Source organism: Arvicola amphibius, chromosome 2, assembly GCF_903992535.2.
Source record: "Arvicola amphibius chromosome 2, mArvAmp1.2, whole genome shotgun sequence".
Taxonomy (NCBI): Eukaryota; Metazoa; Chordata; class Mammalia; order Rodentia; family Cricetidae; genus Arvicola; species Arvicola amphibius.
In genome coordinates, this window is record NC_052048.2 from 138891329 (window position 1) to 138916174 (window position 24846).

Below are 24846 nucleotides of genomic sequence, written 5' to 3' on the forward strand. Positions count from 1 at the left end.
AGTGCCACACACACAATAAACCCCAAATGTCAATCACACTCAGTGCCGTCAAACTTTGCATGCGACTTGGCAGACTCTCCCTCTGTCCCCTCTTGGCTCATACTCACTGAGGATGCCCACTGCCCCACGGGATGCTCTGCACTCTCTGTCTCCTTGGCAGCGCTCCTGCCCTCTGGTTGCCTTCTCACTCTTGACAACACTCACCCTGGCTATCCTTTAGCCTTAGCAAATCTGCCTCCCTCACAGGCCACCATTAGATCACTGTGTTTTGGCACTGCCTCCTGGAACTGAAAGGCTCCTCTGTGCCATCACTTCGGCTCCTTTGCCACCCACTCACTCATTAATCCCTTCCAATCAGGCCTCCACCCTCTGCTTTCTCCCACGTCTCCTGAAAGCAACTAACTGCCAAATCCACAGCCTTTGCTCTGTCGTCCAAGGATCCCAGCTCCAACGGTGTAGGGCACCAGTGACTACATGCCAATGGCATTGATTTATTTACACCCTGCCTCACTCCAGTGAGGGAAAGGTGGCTTAGAGCACTGTGTGAAATAGCATGGGAGAGTATCAGAAGTTGGGGATCCAGAACAGAAGGGGTACAAAAGAGCAAAGCAAAAGCCCAAATGGAACTGCCGGCATTGCCAACTAGGAGCCAGTGTGACCCTAGAGGACATCTGGCAACCTCTGAAGATGTCTTGTTTATTACAGCTGTGGAGTGCTACCAGGGTCTTGTGGGTTGAGGCAGGGGTGCTGCCAAACTCTCTACAAAACATAAAACAGTGCCCACTTCAAAGACTCACTTGGCCTTAGATGTTTATAATGCCAACTTTGGGACAGTGTGTGCCATATAGGTCAATAACTATGTGTAGATATTTCTCTCCTGTCTGACTTACTGAATCCCACATATTACTAGAAGCTCTTTTTTACTGGCATTCCAACTCTGGGCATATCTGAGAATCCCAACTTAACCTGACCTCTCCTTATACTTTGCTGGATCTCAGAAGGTTCCCAGTCCATAGAGAAGACTTCCATTTACCTCCTCACCTCAAGTAAAGTCAGTTTCATGGTTTGGTCTGTTGCTTCTTTATGAAAATGGCGATCAACTAGTTAATTGATGACTCCATCATTTGATTTCAGATCTGATGCCCAGACCAGAAGATCTGTGAGAACAGATTCTTTTATTTGGAGCAAGTGCAGTTTTCAAGGGGCAGCTAGAATGCCTAGACACACACAGGTAGGTACCCAGGAAGTGTCTAGGGGGTTTGTGGTAAACACTTAATGTTGTTTACTATTGTCATGGCTAAGCAAGCAAACCTCTCCAATTATCTGCGTTCCTTTAGGCAAGGAGGTTTCCTCTGGAAGAAACCAAAGGGGAGTTTTATTTTAGTTAGGACCAGGTTTTAACTTCGTAAGGAGGTATTCTGCGCTTACCATGGAAAGTCCTTGTCTACCAGGATTTTTCCAGTTACATAGCAACCTACCCACATGCCTTAGTGTTTCCTATTTTAGAATGACTTTCAAAACCAGTTTGCTCCAAAATACTTCTTTCTCTACTTGTTTTCTTGATCACAAGTTAGAAAGAAACGCTGCCACAAAAACCTCTGTTGAAAACTCCAAACTGTTTGCTCAGTGGCTGATAATACCAATGACAACCTTTTGTGTTTCTGTGACTTTGTTTGATGTAGGTGGGTCTTCTATCTATCGGATGATTTCATTGGTTAATTAATAAAGAAACTGCTTGGCCTGATAGGTAAGAACATAGGTGGGTGGAGTAGACAAAACAGGATGCTGGGAGTGAGGCAGACACCTCAGGCAATCGTCATGCCTCTCCTCTCTGAGACAGATGCCATGAAGCCAGCCACCAGGTCAGACATGCTGAATCTTTCCCGGTAAGTGACCACCTTGTGGTGCTACACAGATTACTAAATATGGGTTAAAGCAAGAGAGAGTTAGCCAGTAAGAGGCTGAAACTAATGGGCCAGGCAGTCTTTAAATGAATACAGTTTCCGTGTAATTATTTCGGGTAAAGCTAGCCGGGTGGCGGGACGCGGCCCACTCGCTCATCACTACATTTGTTCCTCCAAAATGCCTCCTCAGATGCTCCCAGAATCCTCCACGAAAAGGAGGGCACTTCATCTGATTCCGACCTGACCTTCATCAGTGCCCCATGCAGGACGGCCAACTCTATTCCATGAACTGGTGGGCATGAGCCTTGGCTCCCTTGAAGGTGCAGGAAAATTAGGGAGTGAGTGCCATTTCCTACATTTGCAAAATACTTATGCTCAGTCTGAACTGTGCCCTATATCCCATAAAATAAAGATCTTGGTATGAAAATTACCATTTCTACATATCAAAATCCCTAGAACTTGATACTCCCCAAAGATGAACTCTTGAGTCAAGAGCAGAAAAAATCACCCTCAAGTTTTTAACGTGAAACACAAAGCTCTAATTTCACACAATAGTCATTGGGGTCTAGTATAACAGATTTAGCCGCCACCGCAGCAGCAGCAGCAGCGCACTATGATAACAAACAGTGGGCATTAACTGAACACTTACTACGTTCATGCTCTATATTAAACACCATGGAGGCAGTATCTCTCATCTAATTCCATACTTTTCATTTGAAGAGAATTATCAGAGACCCTCAAACTCAATCCTGTTTGTCAAGAGAGCCACTCCTCTTAAAAGTTCTATTCCCAAGAACTAGAGTTTGAGAACAGTCATAGGGGTATTCTTTTCCTCAAAAGGGATCAAGAATTCAACCCACAACTATGACGCAGCCCATCAAAAATGCCCAGTACGTATGCAATTGGCGGCTGTGAAGTACACACCACCTTCCCCTTTCTGAATGACCGCCCAGCGGAAATGGTGGGCAGGATGCATCTGACTTGCTTCCGGAGGAAGTTACTCATGGCCATGCCAACACTTCTGTGTTTCAGGATAAAAGGGAAGTATTTCAAACTATAAAGTGTAATCTAACAGTAGTGAAGATGAGAATCATGATGTTGATGATTAGGGACACTTTAAAAAGTATTTCAGGAAACAACGCTTAATGGACATGGTGGCTCCATGAGAGATGCCATCCCAGGGCAAGGCAGAAGCATTTCCTACGAGTCAGAATACAGAGGATCCTCACACTCACCTGGGAGCAGCCCGGAGCACTGCAGACAAACGGCCTCTCCTGCTCCAAGTTCATCTTGGATTCCTCATAAATCTGAAGGATTAAAGGAAAACAGAAACCCATGAGAATCTCCCTCTTCTGCTTCAGATGCATGAGAAAGTCAATCCTGGGGAGCCTTCTATGGCCATAAACACATGAACACAGGCCCTGTTTCCCAGTTTATTGCTTCTCCCTACTTGCGTTCCTAGTGCGCTCTCTTGAGTGCATGTTAAAGAACAAGGTCACATCGATGCTAGAGCCTAAAGCCTCACTATGGAAAGCTGGCTGGTGGGTGCCACTGCCAGGTAAGACCTACACTTCCCAGCAAGATTCCAAGGCAAAGTACACCTCCCCAGACACCCCCATCAGTCCTATTGAGAACTTCGAAACTGGTTGGTTGGGATAGCCAGAGAGTAAACTTTCAGTTCTGTGTTCACCAGGCAAAAACTGAGCATGGTCAAAGTCACCTTTACAAATGACCCCGGAAGTCAATAAAAATGTGGTCTACATGATTCTCTCATTAGCACACCTGTGGCTGTTGGCTGTTTCTTTTCAATGACGGGAAGGACCGTGGACACTTCAGTCACATTATTTAGATGATTTTCTAAATACTTTTACGCCGATTTTAGATTCGTGTATTTGTATTACATGTGCTTTTAAAGGTACCCGTTCTATGGCTGAGTTTTAAAACCCACTGCCTTTACCCTGAGCACAGGAAGGAACCTGTTTCTTTGCAATGCTGCCTGTGGGTGGTCCGGAAAGGAAGACAGTGGCTGCTTGGCGTCGTGGAGGAGTCCCACTGTGCTGAGGGGAGCAAAGACATCCACCCACCTTGTACAGATTACACCTTCTTCCCCACACACTTATTCTTTAGGGAAATAAATGCTCCCTCTCACTTTCCTAAAACATAGAGTGAGGATGTCTACCTTCGGTAGCATTGCCAGTCAGACACTAAACACACAACAGGACTAAAAACATAACAAAAACCAGAGAAGACGTGAGGACATGGCATGCGTTTTCAACTAAGTAATGGCCCACTCATTCCTATAGAATGGTGGTTCTCAACCTATGGATTGTGACCCATTTGGGGGTCAACTGACCCTTTCACAAGGGTCACATATCAGATCTCCTGCAAATCAGTTATTCGCATTGCAATCCAAACAGCAGAAAAATTAAGCTACAAAATGATTTCATGGTTGGGGGTCACCACAACATGAGGAACTGTATTAAAGGGCTGTAGCATTAGAAAGGTTGAGAACCCATGATAGAGGACTTCCCACTAGCTGTCTATATACATGTTTATATGTATACATAGATAGATAGATAGATAGATAGATATGCTACAATGATTAGCATAATTTCAATGCTTTTCTAAATTAAGCATTATTACATGAACTCCTTTCTGTGTTTATATTTTTCTTATGAGATAATATTTTTAATTTTTATTTTTCAATTGGCACATATTTGTGAAGTATAAGGTAGAAATTAAGCAACTCTTATGCGACCTCTAATGTTCAAACTGGGGTAATTAGCCCGACTCCTTCTAAACATAGTGTCTTGGTGTTTGGACCCTTCAAACGTCTCCTCTTGACTTCATCACAATGTATGTAAAAGGTTCCTCTAAACCACAGTCACCCTACTGTATTCTATTTATGAGAAAAAATAAAACATAAAGGTATTTGGAATCTTTCTGCCTGCTCTTGTTTGAAGAAAGTGACGAGCAACAAATAACTCCTATTTTTTTTTTAACTTATTTAATTTTGCCTTACCGATCACAGAGCATCCTTCCTTCCTGTGACAAGAAGCAAAGAGGAATAACTTTTATTGGGGAAGTAGTATAAACAGAATAAACAAGCTTAGCCATTAATTAAATCTGCCATATTTTTCTAGAAAAACAACAACAGCAGAAACTTTTCAGTGCTTTCCTGGAAATGCCTCTGCTCCTGTGAGTCTGGTCGGCATGACAATGGCCTCTCGTCTCAGCGTCCTCCCCCTTACAATAGGGGTAGCAATAGCCATCTTCAGCCCCACCGTTCCTGTATCTGTTACCTTGGTTTGGAGTTTAGAAGACATTTAAAATCATGGAGAAGAGTAGGATACCTTGGAGGTGGGAGAAGCTTGTGGGTGTTACTGGAAACTCGCTCTAATATGGACCAGTCCCTGTGTGTAAAGTGACAAATTCCATTTATTCCTTTGTTCGCCCATGTGGCTTTTTCCTGGGTGCCACTTGGGAACTTTGTTTGCTAATATTATGAAGGAACAGTGTATTTACAATCAAAAGTAAGATTGCATGATAGTTAAGTGGGAGAGTTCTATATATACATGTTTATGACTGGAATCAGAAGGTAGTAATTAATGATAATTAAATGAATGTCCCAGCAACAGCTATTGCTAAGTCTCTAAAAAGTTTAACAAGCCTACGTGGGGAGAGACTTGGCCAAAGTCAGGGGCTAAGTCTAAGGAAAAGTTGCCTTTTCCACTGCAGTCACTGCTCCATCCCAGTCCTTGACCCAGTAACATGCTGGCTTTCCCCAGAAAGTCAGGCTCATTGGCCTAACACTCTACAGCTCTGGTTGGCAACAGTCCTGGCCTCCTTAATCATCAGTACTAATTTCCCACTTCAAATGTAATACAATTCTGATGCTCATATTTGTATACATATCGGGTCCAGTCCCACAGACTTACTCTGTGGAACTGAGCCTATATTGTGTGGCTATTATGTTTAGAGGAATATGATTAACATAAATCAATAACTACTGACATATGTCAGTAAAAGAATTTATACATCAACGGACATCACATGAGAAATACAAGGTCTCTTCTCAAACAACATCGTCCTCAATCCTTTCTACTGAGTTACTACTGTCATTCTTGTAACTTTCCAGACACAGATGAACCTGTGGCAATTTATTGCATGGTATGCAATAAGTGTGGCACAAATCTGTTTGGCAACTTAACATTGGATTAGAGTCTGGAGGGGCACAGACATTGCTGCCATAAAGCAGGTTCCAAGGGATCAGTGAGGTCTCCTGTGCGTGGGTGTGCATACACTGTATAAACCTCAACCACTTAATTTTGAAGGTCTACGGTTCCCACACACAGTCTTCACAAACAACACTCGCTTGCTAACTCCTTCCCGTTGTAAGTGTTTGCAATAGATTTTCTAAATGGAATTGCTCTGCCACGTAGGCCTCATTACTTTTATTAACTGGTATGATCTGGTTTGATGCATGAGTCAAGAGGCATGGTTGAGTTTTACAGTTCATTGTTGTGGCTCTTTTCTAGTGCAGAGAGTGACAATTACACTCTCAGACCCCTACTGCAGCTCTGTGCAGGCCCTTTTCTCCCCAGTGACTGATTCATTTCCCATTTAGTTTGGCAGTCACCATATCCTGGGCGTCACTGCCTAGAGCGTCCACAGTAGGCACTCAATAAATATTTTGGGGAATGGATAATGAATCTTGAATCATTGCGATAAATTGTCCCAAACAGCCTTCTGCTCTCAACTTTAGAGGCAACTGTTTTGCTCGGGATGAAGTTTTTAGAGAGGTGAAAAGATCGTGCTGGCCACTGATTCCTCTTGTCTCTGGGTATAGTCGTTTAAAAATGTCTCCCCAGACTTCATGGGGAAAAAAGTCAGAGCTGATTTTTGGTGGTGTGGTGGGGGAAGAAATGGGAGGAAGCTAGTTTCTGTCCATTTATTTAATCATAGACATCACAACGGGGAAAAAAAACCTGAGTTCCTGGGCTGTGTGGGCAACTCACCCCCCATCCCGGGATGTACATACGCACTCCCCACTGACCCTGGGCTATGCGTGGCCCTCGTAAAACACCCTTGAAGAAATCGTGAGTTTGTCTGCACTGTTGAGAAGCTGTCCCACTGTGGCCCATGTTCGCATCACTTAATAGTTTTTAAATAGTACCATCTTAATTGCCATTTTCCTAAAGTCACATTCACTGTTCAGCTAAAATGAATGCTTCATGAGTCTAATTTCCTTCAACCTCTTGGAAAACAATTAAAAATCCTAATCCCACAGTTTAGCCTCACACCGAGTGAGTAGCGGTTTTCTTGGCTGACAAGGAGATGACAGGCTTGATTTACAGTTCGGACCCTCTGCTGCCACTGCATTCCTCTGGCTGCTAAGTGAGCTAGAATCTCTTTCTTTGTCCGGGGTTTGACCCCACAAATTCCTAGTCTAAAATGGGAAGTTAGTCCGTAATGACTGAGGCCACCCATCCATTCCAAAGCTTTGCTGGCCATTAAGGATATGCTCAGAAAGACTGTTTCCCAAAAGGTAAACATCGCAAGAAGAAAATGCTGGTAAGAATTTAGAGAGTCTACACAATATACTCTAAATATATACTGAACTAAATACATGGTTCACAACGATTGACCCAAGGGGATGTCTCACCATCCGGCTCTGAGGCAGCATAGTCAATCCTTTGTTAACGTTGAGTTCTAATCTTAGTGGAATGGCCCAGATTTGTCCCAGTTGAGTCGCACAATGGTAGGAGATTAGAAATGGCAGAACACTAAAAGGATTGCTTGTATCTGAAAGCCTAGCACCAACAATGACAAGGATGTCGCAGACACAAACTGAATGTCAGTGTACACTGACCTACTGACATGTCTCCATCTCTGGTATCATTTATCTCATTATGGGTATAGTATAGCTCCTTTATTTTAAACTTTGGTTGGCATATATTGTTCTACCAAGAGGCTAGATGGAGTCTTTTTGTCAGAGTTCACCTGAAACAAATCCCTGCCTTGCTGAGCCTCCCAGACCCTTGAATAAACTCCAAAGAAGCAAATTGCCCCTCCAAACTCCCTAGGGTGAGTTCTTGTGGGAGAAACTCCCAATGAGTGAGGCTCCTACTCAATACTGTTTCTATAAGAACAAAGATGATTTAATTAACTAAATTTATTATGGCCAAAGCCAATTTGCTTTTAGTCAGAAAGGTAAGGCACCAATAGTACACAGTGAGAAACTAATACACCCACCACAAACACACTCTACATTTATTTTATCCTACAATGCCCAACTCAGTCTCCCAGCAAAGATGCAGGCTGGATCTCAACCACTCAAGTCTAGCTGTCAGAAAAATATTGTATTTTCAGTTGGGGGCTAAGGATTTCCTCGAGGCCGACACTTTTACTCATTGTATTTCCTCATCTGTGAAATGGGATCATAGTAGCCAACCCATCTGAAACCAGAACCCTTCATAGAGGAACTGCTGGGAAAGAGAAAAGGCAGAAGCTGATTTAAAGAAAGAAAGAAAGAAAGAAAGAAAGAAAGAAAGAAAGAAAGAAAGAAAGAAAGAAAGAAAGAGCTGGAACTTCCAATCTATCTTGATTTTTCAAACCTGAATGTTATAACTTCAATTATTAAAAAAATAAGTGCCCTTGAATTCCAGCCCAAGAAAATCACTGGTTTTATGAATAGGTCTTTGTGTCTCGCCCAGAGGCCCAGTCCTTATCTTGCAATGTGTCTTCTTCACGTAAAACTGACTGTCTATGCCTACTTCTCTGTCGAGCTTTGTCCTCCATGTGTTTCCCCACTCCCCCCACTCCCTCTCTCTCCTGGCTTGGCTTTGCTGCTGGAGGGATAGGGTCAGCTTGTTTCCTGTCCCTGTGTTATTCTTGAAGTGCACCGCAGTCAGAATCTGAATTTCATTGGGCTAGTATTGTTTGCAGCTGTGTGACCTCTTTAACCCCGCTTTTTAAAGTGACATTTCAGCCCTCCAGCTTGAAAGGCCTGCATGCTGCAAAGTTTTCCAACCAGAAATGGGCTCGGCCCTGGAGTGAGACTGTCCCTCACAAGGGCAAGTTGTGGTAGAAGGTGGCATGAACGGGGTGTGGCCCTGCACGGCTCCCAGCTGGCACTCCTTGCCAGAGTGTAGAGTTGTGCATGGTTGCCTAGAACAAAAAAGGACTATTGCATTCAAACCAAAAACCCCCTGCTGCTAGAAATGCTCACCATCCCTTCATGTCCTCCAAAGCTCAGGCTGCTACAGGCTGAACCAGAGCCCACTCTAGGACTCTGTCACTTACTCCATCATTCTAGAGACTGTCAAAAGTTCCCTTCCCACAAGGCTGCTTTTCCCAGAAGGAAGGATTTCCAAACAGCTTTCATCTCTGGAAATTGACCCTGATCTTACTCCCCAAAGGAGGCCCTAGAGGGAGTGAGTGCTGGGGGCTCCCAGCCTCCCCAGCCTTCTGCAGGGGCTTGTGGTTTTATATATGTGGCGTTTATAACCATATATTGGAAAGAATTCCAGTGGGATTGCTTTTTCATATGTTAGAGCCCCCCTCTCTTTTTAAATGTTCCATATGTTTCTTTAGGTATTTTTTTAAGTCATGGGCTAATTGGACCTTTTGTTCTCCCTAATCCTTTCTTCTAACTTTCCTATCTACGGGTTCAATAGTTCAGCGCATACTCACTGAACTCAAGCAGGAGGCATTAGCTTTGCAACACAGAAGAGCCCTAGCGTGTGTCCGTCTGAGTGTGTGCACACAGGTCTTTGCTCTTCTTGCTTCTGTCCAGTACAGCATATTTTTGCAGAACATCTCCCATCTCCAAGAAAACTATGTTTGACATGTGTGTGGTTAACAAAACACTAGGGTGGTGATTCTCTGGTTTTTAAGGAAGTATTGAATGTAACTAAATCACTTGGCTTGTTTCTAATGGGACTGAATACAACCTCAGAAGGAAACACAGCTTGTTTCCTTATAGCATCCAGGACCACCAGCACGGGGTGGCCCCACGCAAATCATTAATTTAAGAAAAGCTATATAGGCTTGCCTACAGCCCGATCTTATGGAGGAGGCATTTCCTCATTTGAATTCCCTCCTCTCAGATGACTCTTGACCCTGGGCTCAAGTTGACATAAAACCAGCCTGGAGAGAGGTGATCAGGGCTTAGGCCTGGAGAGAGGTGATCAGGGTTTAGGGAGGCCTCTTCACTTTCCCAGTAAGTCCACTGTTGCCTTTTAAAAGAACTGGCCTTTGGAATCTTCAGAGGGAAAAACTGCAACAGCAAAGAAATGAAATGCAAGCTTGGTGTGTTCTCCACAGGTCTAAGGTGGCTTGTCACGAAGCCAGTTTCCCTGGCCTGGCCTGCACCACAGTGTAGTTCTCTTTTGTACGTACACAACAGCATGTTCTCAAAGGGGACGCTCTATTTCCAGATAGTCACTGTTTGGGGATATGTTGATTTCTAAAGGTTTTGTTGTTGTTGTTGTTGAGATTTATATCTATTTGTGCATGAGCGTTTGTCTGCACAAATGTCTGTGCACCATATGCATGCCCGGTGGCCACAGGAGTCGGAAGAGGGTGCTGGATTCCCTAATGGAGTCATAGGTGGTTGTGAGACATGGTGTGGGTGCTGCATCTTCATCGCTAAGCCACCTCTCCAGGCCCTCTGAGCTAATTTTAAAGCTAGTGATTATTTTATATTTTGAGAAATCAGCATGTTTTAAACTTTGTTTTCTGCACACTTATACAAATGCTAGATAGTTCTGCTAAGTAAGTTGTTACATCTCCAGGAGCAGTGTTATGTTTGATTCCTGCAAAAGTGGGCTAACACTGTAGTCAGACATCCCCGGAATCTGAATGATTGTCAAGCGAGAACACAGCAAACACAATGGCAGTTATACCCAGCTCTGTTTACGGCAGGGCCGGAAGGGGTGGTTTTATCTTAAGGCCGACTGATTTACTATGAAGACGATCCTATGAAAATGAATGCCCGTTGTCCTTGAGCCCAGCAGTAATCTGGGCATTCCTAGAAGGTATTTTAAAAAGCCAAAAGTTCTGTTCCGAGGCTACCATATCCCACTATCAGCCAAATATCAGGTAGGACATACCCAAAGGCTTGATTCAGATTCCCAGTGTACAGTGTTTCAAATATCAAGCATGTAAACACTTGGGAATACTGGTAGATCATATAAAGACTATGCTAAGTAAAAAAAAAAAAAAAAAAAAAAAAAAACTCAAACGTGAGATAGGGTTGGCTTGGGGTCAATGTTTTAGTGAAGATAGGAATATATATATCCATGTCCAACCTATAGAAGAGAAAAATGGTTTGGATCAGTAATAAATTAGCAGATTTTTTAGAAACTAACTCCAGTGTCCAGGTAAATTACCACATTGCTGTAAGCAGTGTGGCCACAGCAAGGCCCAAACAGAACCCTGGCTTCGGTGTAATCAAGATGCTCACTTTACATCTTTTCACTAGTGATAGATGCCTCCCTGCTCATCACTGGGCACTCTGGTTTGCCCCCTGCTACAGTGTTAATTAAAACACTTACCAAAAGCAACTTAGGAAGGAACGGTTTACTTGACTTCCATGTCTTGATCACAAACAATCACTGAGGGAAGTCAGAGCAGGAACTCAGGCAGGGGCAGAGGCAGGGATCATGGAAAAAGCTGCTAACTGGGGTACTCCCCCTGGCTTGCTCAGTCTGCTTTCTCACGCAACCCAGAACAGCCCAGGGGTGGTACCACCCACACTGTGCTGGGCCCTCCCACATCAATCATGAATCAAAAACATACCCCAGCGACCAGCTCACAGGCCCATCTAATGGAAGCAGTTCCTCCTCAGTCGATGCTCCCTTTGCCCAAGGGACTCCAGTTTGTGACAATTTGACACAAACTAATTGGCAGATGGAGAGTAAAATTTACCCTGTGGAGCATGTTTTCTCGCTGTTTTGTTTGTGGGAGTTCAGGGGTGCTGTGAGTTGAACCCAGGGCCTTAGATCTTATATAGTAAGCAGTGTTGTATCTTTGAGCTACAGTCTCATAGCAGCTCCCCTTTTTCTGACTTTAAAGGGTACCACAACAAGCTCTGAGTTCTCTTATATGTTGCTGTCACTGTTGGCTATCGGTTCAGATGAGACCTATAGGGAAAATGTGTCCGAACTAACTTCTCAGGAAGAAGCCTTAATAGGCAAAAAAGAAGAAAATACATAGGCACATATTCATGTACTTTTTTGTTCTATTTGGCTTTATTGAGAATTTTGTATATAGAATATAAAACATATGCATATATGATATGCAAAATACCTATTCGAACCCCAAGAAAGATCATTTTACTCCCCATAAATTAATTCAGGACTTAAAGCTCAAGCCAATGCCTAATGGAACTTGAGGGGCATATTGAGTCACAGGAACAGAATAAGAAATTCAAGCCCACTTTACAAAGGAGTTACGTCCATTTAAAAAGTGCAGAAATACACTGTGTGTGTGTTCAGGCTGTGTGAGCGCATGGATACATGTACACTTGTATATGTGCAAGAGAAAAACATTTTTTGACAGTCTCTTACTGGCCTGGAACTCTCCAAGTAGGCTGAACTGGCTAGTCAGTGAGTCCCAGAGATCTGCCTGTCCTCTATCACCCTAGAACTAAAAGTGTACTGACCACCATACCTAGCTTTGAAGACAAACAAATAAACAACAACAACAAAACAAGCAAACAGAACATGAATTAAAGGAACCAAAATTAGGTCTTAATTTACAGGATGCACCATGTGGGGAGGCCCTCGGTTGTATTTTTGAAAACCATCACCTCATTCCCAAGGCTCATGGCTTCCTCAACTTCCAACTAAACAAGAGTCCCTCTCAAAACCCAAGGAACTCACTAAACACCCTGAAGGAAATATGGGGAAAGAAGAAAGGGCTTTTTTTTTTTTTTTTTTTTTTGGTTTTTCAAGACAGAGTTTCTCTGTGGCTTTGGAGCCTGTCCTGGAACTAGCTCTTGTAGACCAGGCTGGCCTCGAACTCACAGAGATCCGTCTGCCTCTGCCTCCCGAGTGCTGGGATTAAAGGCGTGTGCCACCACCGCCCGGCCAAAAGGGCTTTAAAAAAAAAAAAAAAAAAACTTGAACCAGACCCCATTCATCAAAGGCCTAGACCATGAACAAGAAACTGCATCCTTCAGGGCCCAGAGCACAGAGAAGCAACAGCACCCAGTTGGAGACCACAATATGCAGTGACAAGAAAGAGGGGTGTGTGTGTGTGTGTGTGTGTGTGTGTGTGTGTGTGTGTGTGTAGATTCCCACTCAGGATGAACGTGGTCTCTTTGCTCAGGGTTAAGGGTCAGGCTTTCAGGAACACCCAGAACCTGAACTCCTCCAGGAAGGTGGAGACTTTCTGCAACTGTTGGCTGGGCATAGCAGGAGGTGGGACATGGCAGGAAGGGCAGAGATGGGGTCGTACATGACACTGGATAGCTAAATAAAAGAAGAGAAGAGGCAGGCCAGCTCCCAAACCAGGAACTAATCTCAACTGTGCTCTGCAGGGAGAGAAGACTGCTGTTCACCGGGGCATGGTTCTCAGGCTCCTTCAGGGACAACGGCCAGTGGACAGTGACTGATCACCTGCCATGCTGAACTTGTTCCTATGTGCGTCTATGCATGCGGGGGGGGGGGGGGGGGAGGGGTGGGTGGGAATAGGAAACCCAGGACATGGGTCTCATTTGTCTTTTTCCTCGCAGCCACCTACCAAGCACAAGACCTCAGGCTGGGAGTGTGAAGTATCAGTCAAATGGCTGTGTCTGAGCCTTAGTATCCAGCCCAGAGGGAGGCATGCCTGGTGTCTGGGATGGAAGGCAGACGACTAAAGGCTGTACGTAGATTTTACAAAGCTGTGTGAGAGTTCATAGGTTATGAGGAAACAAGGCCACTTCTCTAACTGCATCAACTACAGTCACCTCGTATAGCTGAACACTTCTAACAAGGTGTCGGCACCCCACCAGCACACACAGTCACACACACACATATACACACGTACACACACACTCCTCCACACTCACGCACTCATGCTTCTCACCCGCACATTAGCACACACGTGAGCTCTTCTCATTACTTTAAAAGTAAGGGTTTGTGCATTTCTTAGCTTTGTTTCAAAACTACGGCTTGATTTTTATTTTATTTGCAAGAAAATAAGACTGCATTTATTCGTGGGTAGCTTAATATTGTGGCCAGGAGGTCAAAGTTTTTATTAGGAAATCAACAATTAAATACCAATTCCCTCATTTGATAGCTGTGTGATCTTGGGCAAGTCACTTAACCTATCTGATCATTCTATTTCCTCACTATGAAAGGAGACTTTAGGGATTAGAATGATGGTTCGGAAGCAAGAGCATTGGTGACTCTCTCTTTAATTAAAAAAATTATACAATATATTTTAATCGTGTTTTTCTCTCCTTTAACTTCTAGATCTTTCCCACCTCCCTACCCACCCAATTTTATGTTCTCTCTCCCTTAGTTTTTAAAAAAGTAACAAGCAACAAAAACAAGAAAGAGCTAAAACCCACAAAAATGATAATCAAAACTATTAAAAGAGGATCCAGGTTTGGTTCCTAGCACGCGCAAGATGGCTCACAACTATCCTAATTAAAGCTCCAGAGGATCCAATGCCCTCTTCTGGTTTCTAAGGGCTCTACAAGTACACAATACACATACAGACATGCAAACAAAACATGCATATACATAAAGAAAAAAATAAATATTTAGAGAGAGAGAGAGAGAGAGACTATAGACAATATTGGCAGTGTCTGACAGGGTGTTGGGAGACTGGAGAATGATGATGGGAACACACTTCATGAACTGCACAGTGCTACCATGTCCCTTACTCTTACACAGTGCGTGCACGTGGGGTTGCCAAGGGATGACACGAAGAGCCATGTCTACACAGGAAATCCTGCTGAGAAATCCTCAGGAAGATCCTGACAGGCTGTGATTTTTCTGATAACTCAGCAATTATCAAGAAAACCTCTATCAATGAGAGTTTTACTTGAAGCGCACCAGCCTTGGTTCCTTTGCCTTCTTCACCATTGACTGCTCTTGTTGCTATAACCAAACACCAGAGAGAAGCAGCTTAAGGGAGAAAAGTTTTGTTTTAGCTTATTGGTCCAGGTGATGCAGTGCATTGTGGTGGTGAAGGCACAGCAGCAGGAGCAGGGCACAGTTGGCCAGATTCATCCACTTTCAGGAAGTAGAAGAGGGCTAAGAAATGCCGAGGTCTTCCCACAGTGACCTATTTGCTCCAACCAGGCCCCGTCTCAAGGCCCACCCCAGGCTCAAGACCAAGTGCTACAAATTCTTCAGCCTATGCCTAACATTTCCTATTTACAGCACGTTCTGGCCCTGGCTCCCAGGGGCTCATGGCTATCTCCCAAAGCAAAAGTGTATTCATTCCAACTTTTAAATTCCCCACAGTTTTAACAACCCCAACACCATTCAAAAATCCTAAATCACTTCTGAGAGTCAAGGCAATCTCTAAACTGTGAGCCCCTATTTGACGAAAAGACAATTATGTACTTCTAATTCACTGGGTTTATTTTCAGAGTCTCACCCCCTGTGACTTCAGCAGCTGCTTCCCACCTGCCTTGTCCATCATTTTAAAGTCACCCCTTTCTGTGCATTTCTCATCTTTTTCTGTGACACTTGTCACCTTCTCTCACGCTAGACCAGCATGAGGACAGTGAGCGGTGACCACGCCACAGCTCTCCGTGAATCTCACGCTAGAGCAGCAGAACAGTGAGCGGTGACCACGCCACAGCTCTCCGTGAATCTCGTGCTAGACCAGCAGAACAGTGAGCGGTGACCACGCCACAGCTCTCTGTGAATCTCACGCTAGACCAGCAGAACAGTGAGCGGTGACCACGCCAGAGCTCTCCGTGAATCTCATGCCAGTGCTGTCCTTTCATGAAATTCCCTCCAGCAGCAAATCATCACGTCGCCCTTGAATTCCACCTCACTCAGATTCCCAGAACAACGGCAGAAGTCAGCCAGATTCCTTGTCAGAATGTAACTCAAATGATCTCCGGTCCAGCTCCTGATTGAACTGGTTCCCTTTGAAACTCCCTGATCAGGGCCCCGACTCCCTATATTTCCCCTGAGATGGCCTGTAAAGTTCGGCTTCTAACATAGTGCTTGTCTAGCCTCCAGCTCCAAACTCTACCATACTTCTCCCATGGACCAGTTCCAAAGCCTGTGGATGACATTGTCAGCTTTTTTGATAGCACCAACTCTACTGTTGGCACAAATTTTCAGGACTACTTGCCTTTCTCATGGCTTCAGCAGAGATCTACATCTCATGGAGACCTGACAGAAGCAACTGAGGGAAGGGAGAGTTTGCTTTCCCTCACATTTTGAAGGGATAAAGCCCATCCTGAAAGAAAAGTCACAGCAGCAGGACCAGGGGCTACATCCACAGTCAGGAAGCATAGAGAGATGAAGGGTGGCATTCGGCTCACGTTCTCCCATGTGATAATGCCACTCACACTAGGTGTGGGTCTTCCCTCTTCAGTTAAATCTTTCTGGCAAAACCCTTAGGGACATACCCAATCATATGTTTCCATGTTGATTCTAAACCACTTTAAGGACAATCAAAAATAATTACCAAATTTCCTAACTGAGACAAATAACACTGAGGAGTACGTCAAGATTAGACAAACACACTGTGTCACAGCCTGACTCTGGGACAGACACACAGTGTCACAGCCTGACTCTGGGACAGACACACAGTGTCACAGCCTGACTCTGGGACAGACACACAGTGTCACAGCCTGACTCTGGGACAGACACACAGTGTCACAGCCTGACTCTGGGACAGACACACAGTGTCACAGCCTGACTCTGGGACAGACACACAGTGTCACAGCCTGACTCTGGGACAGACACACGGTGTCACAGCCTGACTGGGACAGACACACAGTGTCACAGCCTGACTCTGGGACAGACACACAGTGTCACAGCCTGACTCTGGGACAGACACACGGTGTCACAGCCTGACTCTGGGACAGACACACAGTGTCACAGCCTGACTCTGGGACAGACACACGGTGTCACAGCCTGACTCTGGGACAGACACACGGTGTCACAGCCTGACTCTGGGACAGACACACGGTGTCACAGCCTGACTCTGGGACAGACACACGGTGTCACAGCCTGACTGGAACAGACACACTGTGTCACAGCCTGACTCTGGGACAAACACACAGTGTCACAGCCTGACTCTGGGACAGACACACGGTGTCACAGCCTAACTCTGGGACAGACACACGGTGTCACAGCCTGACTCTGGAACAGACACACTGCTAATCTCTAGGCTTGTCTAGAAGCTTGCTTTGTTCATTGCACATGGCTCTTTTCCGAGACTCGCTCTAGGTATGACAATGAAACATATGGGTTTAACGAGTTACTTGAACCAAGGATCCAACTTGGCTCTTTCTGACTGAGCAAGCTAAGGACATCACCAGAAGGTACATCACCAGAAGATCCTGAGGGGCTGGGGCCACATATTCATGTGTAGAACAAACTGGACCAGACAACAGCCTCATAGGGAGAGAGAATTCAAATCCATTCATACCCTCCTCTCTGCCTGCCTGCTGTGCCCATGCAGTCCTGGTCCCAGTCATCAAGGACACTGGTAGGGTCTGCCAACAATGGGTAAGCCAAGAGTCACACTCCGTCTATTGCCAAGGGCTTCAGGCTTTCAGGCAGGCACAAGAAACAGGACGAATCCAGACCAAACCTCTCTACTCACGTCTACCCACCACCACCTGGGCTACCAAAGCAGACAGCCAGGATTTGTTTCATCAAGTAAACAGCATCATCTTTGACTATCATCAGTTCTTGTTCTCTTATTCCATATTCTTTTCCCTCTCTCCTTTTTATTCTTCAAATATCCCGTGCAATAACTGTAAACAAAAGTTCCCCAATAATGCCTGAAGGGTGTGCTAATGGTACAAAACAGAAGCCATAGCTTAACCAATGTGCTGTTCACTTCAGGCTCTTGAGAGAGTATGGAGAGAAATGGATTTATGACAGCAAGATGTTCTTACTCAGGGTGCCAGGATGCTAGAGATGAATAACCACAGCCCTAAGGACAAGTCACCTCAATGCAGACAACCCTGTGAGGAAAATATACTGATACTATATGCTTTAGTGCTCAGGAGTGTTTTTTTTTTTTAATTTAGTGAAAACATGTCTCTCTTTTGCCACCACATTTTATGTGTCAGGTATTTCTCATCTCAGAACAGCATTTCCCATCAAGGGTTAAAGAAAGTCTTTGACAGCAGGAGCTTTGATTTATCTCTTCCACCCTGCACCTCTCTGTAAAGAGAACCGCAGAGGAACACGGTTCCAGTAGGGCTAAGAGGGCAATATTGTTCATCGTTTCCAAAGCCCCCTGCTATCTTGTTTACCTTTGCAATGAAGACATTAGGGCTTTCTGGTACTCTCAAAGCACTAGATTATTTCAGGGTAATTTAAATAAGATGCTTCAAGGACCTTGAACACAAGCTGTAGCAATAGCAGCAGCATCATTTCCTCCTCTGCCCTCTACTGTTTCCAGAGAAACAGAAACAAGCTCTCACACAAACACAGCAAAAAAATTCTCTGGACACCCAAGTTAACCAATGTCTCCATTCTTCCCAAACCACCAATCAGCCAGTCACCAGGCAAACAGCTCAAGGACCAGGCAAGGAAAACATGTTATTTTTCTGGGCAAGCCTTAACTTCACTGCCTACAAAACACAGCCCCATGGGGCACATCCCACACATGGTGTGATTAAGACTCCTGTGTCTCATTTGAAACCAACAGTTACCAGACACTGCCCAAGGAAACCGAGGCCAGGTCCCCAAGCACGCACCCAAAGTCCAAGTGGGCTTGTGCACCAGCGTTCCCACACAAACCAACCTTTTCTGCAAGTCCCCTCTTACGTATCTAGAACACCCTCTAGAGAAAGGAGAACCAGAGAGTATCCACTCTCTACTGAGCCTCGTTCCCTGGCCACTCACACCTGGCCGACTGCTTGGAACAAGAGGCTCTGCTCTGCTCAGTCTTGGTGTCTGTCTGTCCTCTGAAGCTGGTGAGTCACAGGACTAAGGCATAGAAGAGAAAGCAAACCAAACATGGCATTCAGGATCCTGATAGTCCCTTGAAATGGTGACTGGTAGGAGCCAAAGTCAACAATGCACGAGAGCCGCTTAGAGATACACCCAAGGTGCTTTTTAGAAACCCTCAAAAGCCAGAGGAGGCTCCCCAAACAAAAGCCAGGACCATGGCCCCCCAAGTGATAATGAGATACTCCCAGGAACATCTGGTCAAATAAGATGGGTGCCCATCCTTTCCAGACTTGGGACAGCAGCCTTCCCCTTAGCCTAGCTGCTTGGTGATGCCTTCAGACTGCAAATCCTGCTCCCCTGAGCACTGTATAGAGCTTGCTTCCATCTTCATTTTCATTTTTTCAGAGTCAAGGACCAAAACCAGGCCATGGCACTTACAAGGCATGTTTTCCACCACAGAACTAAATATTCAAACCCCAGGGATTTATTTTAAAGGGTGCTGGGAGAGCAACTGTCTCCCCTCATTTTTCCTCTTCTCCTCCCGGGCATGTAGCAATCTCACAGCAAAAATCCCCTGAGGCCCTTTGAGGGCCAGCACATGTTAGACAGAGACAAACAGGGAGGGATGTCTCTGCTCTGACAAGACTCATGGGAAAGAAAATAGTGCACAAACATACGCAAAAACAAAAGACCCCAGTCAGAGAAACAGCACAGAAAAATATCCAGAGGGCTCATGACAAAAGCCAGGAGATTCGAGGCTTGTGGGATAGGAAGAAAGGTGATATTTGCAGTTTGCATCTGAAGCGTTTTCCCTTGGACACATGTTCTGGTCCAGCTGTTTTGAGAAGCAGGAAATCTTTAGGAGGTGGGTCTCTAGAGGTGAACCTCTTAAGGTCAGAGGTCAGCTCCTGGTTTCGGGCTTCTCCCTGCTTCCTGACCCACTGCTGTGGGAACAGTCGCTACCTCACCTTCCCATCCAGGGACAGGCACTGTATTCCCTGCCACACTCTCTGAAGGCTCCTGAAACGGGCAACGAAAGCCAATCTGTCCCCATTTGCTTCCATCAGGTGCTCTGGTCAGTCACAGAAGTGCACACACAAGTAACACAGGTGACAGGGTGAGGGGACGCTTTCTGAAGCAGGTGGGGTTCACCTCCCCGAGGACTATGTCTGAGCGAGATTTGCTGTACTCAAATGAAACTTTAGAAGATGGAGCTTGTCCTGGGCAGAGCTGCTGAAGCAGAGAGCTCGGTGTGATTGGGGAACTGAAGGAAAGCCGAGGTCATGTGTGTACTGGCGCAAGGGTGGAAACAGGAAGGCCTTTGGTCTTCAGGAGAAGGAGTGATTCTAGGAAGAGACACCTGGAGACACAAGGCTGAAAGGAGACAGAGCTGATCTCCATCCCCAGGTGAACTGTGAGGGCCACAGTACCTCACTCTGGGGCTGTGACCTGGTCACAGTTCACCATGGGACCAGCCTCTTACCCTGTTCATGAACCAGGCGCATAGCCTGCCCAGACTTCCTGAAAGGTGGGGATGCTGCCCGTCCTCGGTTGAGGGATGGAAAGGAAGGGATACACAGGGTAGTAATCCAGGGGGTTGAGGGTGCCATGGAGGCACTTCCTTTTAGCCACCACTGTAGATACAACATCCGATTGACTGCACTGCCATTTTGAAGCATGGCTCAGTAACTGGGGGAGGAAACCTCACTTCTCTGTGCACTGACGATGAGGGACCTCTTAGAGTCCAGAGGGCCGGTTCTGTCCCTCACAGCTGGTCTCTGAACACATGTCTTAATCCCTTTAAATTCCAGTTTTCGCAACAGTAAAATGCACAAAGCCATTCTCGGTCACAGGGTTTGTGGTGGAGCTGCGAGGAACTTGATCGCTGGTCTTCAGTAAACCATAGCACAGCCGTTGTCTGCAGTATTGAAGTGTGCAAATCTTGGCTCTCAATAGCCAGCTGTGTGGCTTTTGGGAACTCATCGAACCTCTCTGTGCCTACTTCCTTACATCCTATAAGAATAGTACCTACCTCATGAGGATGATTAGGATGCGGAGATTAGAGAAGTCAACATCTGTAGACAATTTCAAACAGTGTCCGACACATGGTAAGCGCCGTGTAACTGCCAGTTCTTATTGCTGCTTTGCAATTGGAATCTAAAACTTCTGAGAAGCACATGGCCCCCTAATCATGGAGATGTGGTTTATTTTCTGGTGACAAAAATCACCAGCAGGAAGAACACAGCACGCCAGTGTCATTCGCTGGCAGACATTAACTTTTACTCATGTATGAACTTGTTATGTTTCTGTGGACAAAAAAAAAAAGTGAAGGTTCTAATCTTTGGATTTGTTTGCATATAGTTCAACACAAGCTACAATTTCAAGACCGTGTAGTAAACTCGCAATCGCCTGGGCTCATTTCTTCAGTGTGCATTTTCTCTGCCGTCGTTTTGCTTCTCCATTCTTTCTCCAGGGCCTGGAAGGATTCTATGACTGTATGCGTGTCTGTCTGTGAGGTTGTACAACCACACCCCATGGCAGACACACACAGGGCCCAGGGTTCTCCGTTTGGTTATCAAGTACACTTTTGTTAAGGTCCTGTCTCCTGGAATGAAGGTCATCATTTTCAAGAAGTAGATGACAGCCAGAGACAAGGACTTTGGAGTAATTCAGAACTGACCTCGGCCCAAGTTCTCTGCTCCTTGCTGTTAAGACCTGAATGTGTTTGGACACACTGACTAACTTCTCTGAAGTTCAGGTCTCTAGCCTGCATTAGGAAAGAGAAAATAACAACCACTGCATAGATTGCCTGTGAGGACTAAGTGAGAAATTAGCTGTCAAGGAGTTGACTCAGTAACCGTCGACACTGCCCTGTGGGTGCGCCGGGAGGCAGTTATGAACTGGTAGCTAGGGTCCATGTGGAGAACAAGGTCAAGTTTTAAGAGACTATGAGAAAATAGAGGAGAGCGTGCTTAGGCCTTCAGAGAGTGGAATAAGCTAGTACCTTCTGTTCTTTTCTGGTGTCTGCCCCACCCAAATGGCCTGGCATCCTTGGTCTGGTAGATCTGCCTTACCTCAGGTCTGCAAAATCCTGGGCTTCCAAGTCCCAGATCCAACCAAAGCTTGCTTTCATCTTGATTAAAGGAGATGTCAAGGTTATATTGCTCAACCCCACAGCTAACGCTTGAGTTCACTGACAACTTCACAAGAACTCCTACTCCAGGTGTAGCCAAGAGATCTGCAGTGTGCAGTGGCGGGTGGGGGGGAGGGGCGGGGCTCGCCAACAGAAGCATCTCTGATTGCTCAGCAGCACCGGCTTCCAGACCTTGCTGAATCTTTGGAGGCATCCTGAGACAGGCAGACTCTGTCTCACCAAAGAGCCCAACGCTTGTGCTCATGCATGTCTGCAGTAGCTCTTAGACCTCATCTTTATTTCGGTGGCAAGCTCTGCCACTCAGGAGCTCCTAGAGGGTAGGCGCTGCTGCACCTCTGACCCTCATACTCCCCGTTATCCTTCCGTCAAGCTCCTTCTAAGACCCCTCGCTACTCATCATTGGCTCTCAGTGGTTTAGTTTGGTTTGGGTTGGATTTTTGAGGTAACAGTTTTGCCTCCATCCCAGTGTATCAGCTAATTTCCTAAACACTGCAGCAAACACTTCAGAAAACCAGACAGGGCAGATTCTGGTACCTGGTTCAAGGGTACAGTCTGTCTTGGTGAAAATGGTACAGGAACAGGCACATGAGGTTGGCGATCACAATGCCCACAGTGTGGGAGCAGATAGAGACAGGTACCCCGCTTACTGTCTTCTTCCTATGCTGCACGCCCTGATCCCAGCAGCCCACATGCAGGCTGGGTCCTTCCTCTTCAGGTAAACCTCTCTGAGCACATCCACAAAGACACACCCAGAAAGATGTGTCACAGGTGATTCCATGACGGTGACAATAACAGTTATCCATCATACTTAAGCTGACCTGGGGCTCACTATGCAACCCAAATCCAGAATCCTCCCACCTCTGCCTCTCCAATGCTGAGATTACAGGAAGACACCACCACACTGGTCCTTTACAGTTTCTTATTTCAGGCACACAGGGACTCACACCATCTCCGACTTTCAGTCACTAGGCTCATTTCTACCCTGAGGCCATCTTCAAGAAACACCGCCTTCAACATGGCAGAGATTAGATGCTGCTGGCAGACCCCAAACACTCCAAAGACTCCTTCTGGGACTTCCCTTAGGATACTCTCTCGTGAACTCAGTCTTTCCCAAAGCGACCCTGATCAGTAAAGACATTAGGATGGTGATGCTTTTCTGAGGTTTTGGTTCCAGGGAATATTTACATTTAGCCCCAAGAAGTTAGCCATGTGGGAGATTCCAACAAATGGGGTAGAGAGCTGTGATGTGACTCCCCCACCCCTGCAAGAGCCTTCTCCTTGTGCCTATAGCAGAATTAACACTGCCAACAGGGTCTGTGAACTGTATGCTATCATACCTTCTCCACTGTAGCTGTTCAAAGGGGTTGGGGGAGAAAACAAAAGACTGGAGAAAATGGCTGTGTGTGTGGAAGGCGGGGTTTACTCTGCAGGTCCAGGGGTCTAGAGAAGTATATGCAATGCCATAGCTGAGCCTAAGGGCAGTCCACCAAGAAGCGAGTCCTCCTGATAATCACAGACCATTCCAAATGTGCTCTCTGCTCCTCTCCTCCTCCAAGTTTACTCTCTATCCACCGCCATCCCTGTACTTCTTTGCTTGTTGGACTAAAGGTTCTGCACAGCCTGCTGGAACTTGGGTAACCCTGGCTATGTTGCCACACACAGCAAATAATTCCCTTCTCACAACTACCACCTTCCCTGGCTGAATCTTCCCATAGCCTTCTCCTGTTGCAGTCCCCTGGGGTTGAAATGAATCTCGACCAGGGGCCAGCCCTGTTCTGTCTCATCACGACTCTGGACCAAGTTCATTCAGGGCATTTTTCTCTCATGATCCTTTCCAAGGTGAAGAGACTGACTGACAAATCTGGTGGTCTCTATCTCAGAAATATTCGCCATACTCTAATGCTTGGAATCGGTGTGGTACCAAACCTTCCAGACAATGGCGTAGATTTTCACAGCCTGCTCCTGGAAGCGAGGAGGTATCCAGGGTCCCGTGGAGGAACTGAAAGACTGTGCAGATGTGCTTTGACAGCTGTTCTAGTGGCTCTCTCATCCCAGGGCTCACAGACAGAGTAGAGCCAGGCCAAGCAGGCATATTTACATATGGGAAGAGGGCAATCTGGGAAATACTCTGTGCAGCAAAGCTGGCTTGCAGCATGAAAAGCTCAAGCTGAAAGACAGAAGGGAGGGCATCTAAGATTTACTACTGGTTACTTAGCCATCACCACAACCCTCTGAAGGGTGTTCGCAGTATACAGAGGAGAGAAGAGGAGGGAAACAACTTCCCCTAAGGACCCAATTTGAAAGAGAGAGGCAGGAAGGAAAGGAACATCTACAAAGTCTAGAGGCCTCTGGCTATTCCTCACCCCAAACATGGTTTTCTGTTCATTCTTATTGAAATGCCCCATCAACAGACTAATCAGGGTCAATTCCCTTGTGGCAACAAACACACTCTTGGACTACACTGGCCGTACCAAACTTGCGATCTGCTATGCCTTTGTGTGTGTAAGACAAGAGTGACAATTAGATGGAATTTACTAGAAAGACCACAAGCAAAACATAAGACCCTACTTATGTTAATGACACCTTTTTTTTTTTCCAATGAAGGTGCTATTTTACCCTTTAGGGTTGTTTTTGTTCATTTCTCCAGTTTGCCTGGGTTTGGCTTCTTGGCTGTCCCTGTTGG

The 24846-nt window shown here is 45.7% G+C and overlaps 1 protein-coding gene across 1 annotated transcript in view; it reads right to left on the bottom strand.

Annotated features, from left to right (window-relative positions):
* Creb5 (cAMP responsive element binding protein 5) overlaps window positions 1-24846 on the bottom strand; it is a 396935-nt gene that overhangs the window by 313032 nt on the left and 59057 nt on the right. The window contains exon 2 of the mRNA XM_038320106.1: window positions 3140-3211. Within this exon, the coding sequence (XP_038176034.1) occupies window positions 3140-3193 (54 nt within the window). The 5' untranslated portion in view covers window positions 3194-3211. The remainder of the gene's footprint in view (window positions 1-3139; window positions 3212-24846) is intronic.